At 37.2% G+C, this 6,000-nt stretch overlaps 1 protein-coding gene across 1 annotated transcript in view; it reads left to right on the forward strand.

Annotated features, from left to right (window-relative positions):
• Positions 1 to 5,155, forward strand: part of Actr3 (actin related protein 3) — a 44,802-nt gene extending 39,647 nt beyond the window's left edge. Inside the window, exons 9-12 of the mRNA XM_048443786.3 lie at positions 532 to 624; positions 830 to 955; positions 2,943 to 3,026; positions 3,972 to 5,155. Coding sequence (XP_048299743.1) covers positions 532 to 624; positions 830 to 955; positions 2,943 to 3,026; positions 3,972 to 4,067 — 399 coding nt within the window. The 3' untranslated portion in view covers positions 4,068 to 5,155. The remainder of the gene's footprint in view (positions 1 to 531; positions 625 to 829; positions 956 to 2,942; positions 3,027 to 3,971) is intronic.
• Positions 5,156 to 6,000: the final 845 nt, after the last annotated feature.

Raw genomic sequence — 6,000 nt, forward strand, 5'->3', positions numbered from 1 at the left:
CTATCCCCTGGAACTGGTATTAAAGGGCAGTTGGGAGTTAAATATGGGTTCTAAGAGCAGATTCCAGGTCCTCTGGAAGAGCAACAAGTGCTTTATATTATTGAGCTATCTTTCTAGCACAGTATTTCAATGTGGTGAACCTGGTTTACATAAAGTACACAGATCAGAGTCTCCTTTGGGGACTTTTGAAGGAGCCACTGGTATGTGCTTTTGAGTCTGTGTTAACTATCATCTGATTGTTTTCTAGGTGATAATTTTGATATGTATGTATTCTCTTAACAGTGTATAAAAGGTCTTACTATGATGCCCACTGTCTCATAGGAGAGGCAGCAGGCTTTACATGCTCTTTCCTCTCTGTAGTGTATACATTACTTTACTTGAATTTTGCCTGATTTCTATCCTTGGTAGCTTTAGTCTGTTGAAGACCAGGGTTCTTTTACTCTTGAGGTGGGTACTTCACCCTTTTGTTACTGTAATATTTAAATCAATAACAATCTTATAGTTCATGTATATAATTTATTTATCTTTCAGTTTGCTAATCCAGATTTTACTCAGCCTATCTCAGAAGTTGTAGATGAAGTCATTCAGAACTGCCCCATTGATGTCAGGCGTCCTCTCTACAAGGTCAGTGTTTATAGCAAAAACTGGAATTTTAAGTTTTCTTTTCATATTTAGTAGCATATTTTTAAACCTTTATTTTTGTTCATTGTTGAATATTAGAGAATCATGTCTTAGAAAGGACACAATTGAATTCCTTGTCTATTTGTCTTTAGATTATCTTTTAAAATAAAGGTCGTAACTGCTTGTTTTGTTTTCTCTACCAACACAGAACATTGTCCTCTCTGGTGGTTCAACCATGTTCAGGGACTTTGGACGTCGTTTGCAAAGAGATTTGAAAAGAACTGTAGATGCCAGGCTGAAGTTAAGCGAGGAGCTAAGCGGTGGTAGATTGAAGGTTGGTTTTCTCAACTCTTGGCTGAGAATGTCGAAGGCCCCTTGGTTATGCAGTCAGAAGAATGTCTGCCAGCTTCTTCTCACTTGGGAATGTTAAGACAAGCTTTGCAGGTGTTCTACTGGAGCATTTTGTCTGTCCGTAGACTCATGGCATGCAGTCTGTTATTTGTACTATGGTCTTTTTTGAGATCTGTGGAGTGATGGCATGATTTTACATCTTAGGCAGACTGCTGCTTATGCAATAGGTTTTTGTATATTTTCCTCCTCAATCAGCCAGTTCCCCTGACACACATGTACCTCTCCACTGTACGGAAGACTGACTTGTGTTTCCCAGGCATAGATTTAAATCTGTGTGGTAGACCTGGTGAGATGGCCTCTCCAGTACACATGCTGTTCTCAAGCCCAGTAACTTGAGTTTGATTCCTGGAGCCCATGGGAAGGTGAAAGGAGAGAACCAGTTCCTCAGTGTTGTCCTCTGATCTCTGCCAGCACACCATGGCACACATACACATAAGTAATAACTTTTAAGGAAAATGTTTAAGTTCTGGGTTTTGGGAATTCATCCATTGACTATACACATAGTGTGACTGTTTACCTGAGGGAGACTTTACCAGTTGATTCAAGAATGACCTGTCTAGCCAAAGAAAAATTAGTAAAATTAAAACAAAAGGAAAAAACAAACAAACTATGGTATATTACCCAGTCAATGAGCATACATTTCCCCCCTTGAATGATTTGAAATGATTTTGACATTTATCTATTTGGGGTGTGTGTGTGTGTGTGTGTGTGTGTGTGTGTGTGTGTGTGTGTGTATACACACCTGTGTATGTATGCATTCACATGTGTTGAGATAAGCGGATAACTTACATGAGTTGGTTTTATCCTTTTACCTTGTGGGTCCTGGCAGCAAACTTAGATTGACAACAAATGTCTTTTACCACTGAGCTATCTTGATGGCTCGACACACTCCAGTTCAGGTTCCCCAGGATTCAGTGCTCACTCAGTGTTTTCTGACCTTAATGTACCGGAAGAACACAGGCTGTTTATTTTCTTCCCTTTGTCTCGATTTGGGTTTGGTTGGTGTTCGCCCAGTGGATGGGTGTAGTTTGTGCTTTGTCAGTGACATCATAGAAGTGATATCAGGTCAGTTTTATTGCATGGTGTGCACTGTCGCCTACTAACTTTTAATACTTGGCCTGAGTGATTCCTGCCGAGTTTCTCTGTGTGGCTGTTAGCTTTGTATCTATATGTATAGACCTTAGAGGCGGCCTCTCAGACTGACCTGCATCCTGCTGTTCAACAAACTTTCAGCCAACAATCTTAGCTCCATGGTTTTTTTCCTGAAATAGTTATGGGTGAGGTAGTTGCCCAAAGTATATAGTTAGTGTAATTTATTTCTGTTTGCCCAGGTTTTGCCCTGTGCACATCTCCTTTTATGTATTTGATTGTATACTTTGTATTTAATTATACATGTTTATGGGGTACAGTGTGATAATTTGATACATGTATACAAGCTGTAAGATCAGAGCAAAGTATTTGCTCAACTATGTTTATAGCAGCTTTATTCATAATAGACAGAGACTGGAAACAACTTACATATCCCTCAACCAAAGAATGGATAAAGAAAACATGGTACGTTTATACACTGGAGTATTACTCAGGTGTTTTAAAAAACACTAAAATAGCATTTCTGTTTGTTTAAATGATTGTCATTTGTGTCTGGATCCTCTCAACTTCATTCTTGTAAAGTTGTATAAAGTAGAGTAGCTTCTGTGAATAACTGTACTGTGATATGTATACTGTAAAGTGTGGTCCTCTCCATCCTGCTGTTCATCCTGCTCCTTCCGCAGAGTTCTACTTTCACTCTGTAGATAATCTCAGTTAACTCATATCACTTCGGTGTTATTTTTGTGTTTGCGTATTTAAGCATAAATAATAAATTATTGCTTAATTTACTGTTGAAATGATGTTACTATGTTACTTTTTAGCCCAAGCCCATCGATGTACAAGTTATTACACATCACATGCAACGGTATGCAGTCTGGTTTGGAGGGTCAATGCTGGCTTCCACGGTACGTAAATTTACTTGTAAATTTTTATTGTTTTGATAGAAAAATAAGAAACTTAAAAAATTTTGTATGTATACACATAATATTTTAAAATCAGAAGTCATTTAATTTTAATATTCTTTTTATCTTTTGCCTATTAGACATTATTTACTTTAGAGTGAGCTTATTATACTGCATTTTAATGTTTACCATAGGAAAAATTCTTTTAAATGTGTACAAATATACTCACCAGAATGTTGTTGGTATTTCTGTTTAGACATCTAAAAATGTCAAAGTAAATGTTAACTTTCAGTGCATAGGAAAGGTAATGCTTGTAACTGAATAAAGAGAATTATTCTAGCATCCTCTCTCCAGACCAGTATTTCTTTAAAGCTACCTTAGATTATGTTCTAACATTCTTAGTCTAGAAATATTGGTGCTGTTGTGTTAGCTCATAGACTATTAAAACGTAAGTGTTTTTATATAAATTACTAGATTTATAACACTGGACATAAAACCATTTAAAATAAATAAAAATTGTTTTCTTAGTTTTAGTTATCTTCAGTTGTGGTATATTACCACGGTGCATGTATAACTTGCCCTTTAGAAGGTAGTGTTGCAGCAAGTGGAAAAGAGGGAGACAGACGTGCTTGTAGTGTGATTTGGTTTCATGCTGTGCTTTAGATTCTGGGCACCAAGTGGGAAAGCCCCTGCAGAATAGACTGTGCATCAGAACCCAGCAGAGACAGCTTTTGGGTTGAATTGTGGGATGTGAATTAATGGCCCTGTATTTCTGACAGATTTCTGTATTATAGATTTTAATCATGATTTCTAGAATTATAAGCTTTGCCCAAACTAGACTGATAGATGTTGTGCATTGAACAGCTGTTTAAAGCATCTTTTACAGACTATTGGAAGATAGGAGAATTTGGCTTCTAAAAAATGGTGTTTGTTTTGTTTTGTTTTCAGCCTGAGTTCTACCAAGTATGCCACACCAAAAAGGATTATGAAGAAATTGGACCTAGCATTTGTCGTCACAATCCAGTGTTTGGAGTTATGTCCTAAAGTTGACTTGTTTATTGGGGTTAGGGAGAAGGAAACGAGATAATCTTTCTGATGACCAGTTTTTGTCTGAATGGATGGTTCTGAGGTTTTTAACCAAACATGATCATACAGGAATATTTAATGAGTATGTCAACATGCAGATGTAGAAGAGAGCCAAGACGATTGTTTTCCTTTAGGTTGAATATTTGAATCTTATGTGTATCAAAAAAGAAATGGGTTTTAGTTCTTTCTGTGCCCTGATATTTTGTATATTATTGACTTACCCAATGTGCTGGGCTCTGGGTGTGTAGAGAGCTCTGTAATGCCTGATTGGGCACTGCCAAGTGGGCAGTGCAGGAGCTTGTTTATATTTCATACTTTTTTATACTTTGAGGAAAAAAAGCCTAAGAAAAAACTATGGTATTAGAGGGAAAAAAATGTGATCAAGAAAAAGATGAATTCAACAAGCAGCCTCATGGGACTTGGCCGCACACTCTGGGTTCCAGTTATCTCGAGCTGCTCCACCCCTCCCTAGCCCGCCAATGGTTCTCTCTGCAAACGCTTTGGATCTAAGAAGCTAGTCTTCTGGGTTAGCCGATGTCTGCCCTGCTTTCCGGTTACTCACATTCTGTTTCTTGCTTTAAAAGAAAAGACAAGACTGTTGGACCAGTATTGCAATTATGTAGTCATTTCTTATTAAAACAATAATGTGATTACCAAATTTGGCATATTTAAGGCCTAATGCCATTCTAATAAAGGCAAAAATTTCTTTTTACTACTTGTTCCAGGCTCTTTGATCTCTTTATAAGTTAACTAATATGTCTATTTTCTTCAAATTCTGCAGTAGCTCTTTAAAAAGCACAGCGGTTGGATAGCAAGCTGACTTTTTTATGTGCTCTGTACAAATAATTGTGAACTTTTAATATGTTGAGTGCTTTCATTTTGATAACTGGATCTCCATTTGATATTTTCATTTGTATAACTCATTTGCAGTCTGAATTTTTTTTAGTGCCAGTCCCTGACATATCATGAAAAGTTTGTTTTCTTTGCATTTTAAAATATCTGGATCATGAAGAAAAGTGATGACAATAAATTAAAATTGAATTACCCTTTCTGATGGTTTTTCTTTATGCAGTGTAGTTCTACTGACTGTTTATATGTTCCATAGGATTTCTGTTTCTGGAGGAACAGTGGGTAAAGTTTCAATCTCTAGCATGTGTGTGGTAGAACATAAGATTTTACCAGTTATATAGACCAGATATATATCAGCAAATGGGATGGATATGTTTTATAATCTTGAAGCACTTAAAACAACAGTGTCAGAAATAACACCATAATACACAAAACACATAGAATTAGGAATGTCTCTCTGCAGAAGTTACAAACCCTTAAAGTGCTTTTGTGGTCTTTTGCAATAAAGCTGTAGAGACAGACTCGGGGACTAAACATAAGTTTTCATGTAGAGTGTATTAGGATATTTGGAATGTCATTATTTTTCTGAGAATGACAGACTGAGAAGTTGCATCAGTAATGAGTTTTATGGGCGCTCACAAAAGGGTGAGAGTAAGCTGCTTCCTCAACCCTGCCCTCTGCTGGTTTCATTTGTCCATAGCAGTTACTAGCTCATCTTCCTGGCCCAATAATGTGTACTTGACATAAAGACTTAGCTGCAAGACTGGAGGGACGCCTCAGTGCTTAGGAGCACTTGTGCCCTTACAGACGACACTGCTCCCGGTAGACAGCTGCTTGTAAATCCAGTTCAGGGGACCTGGTGCCCTCTTGGGTTTTGTGAGCAACATGCACAACATATGCAGTGGTACACATAGTATACATACACACTCACATGTATAAAATAAATGAAACCTAAAAATTACATATATTGTCTTTGGGGGGGCATAGTCTAAAAAGGCATGTTTAAAAAATCATTCCTTTAACTTTTTGTGGGAAAACTTGC

Source organism: Myodes glareolus, chromosome 5 (genome assembly GCF_982192425.1).
Source record: "Myodes glareolus chromosome 5, mMyoGla1.1, whole genome shotgun sequence".
Taxonomy (NCBI): domain Eukaryota; kingdom Metazoa; phylum Chordata; class Mammalia; order Rodentia; family Cricetidae; genus Myodes; species Myodes glareolus.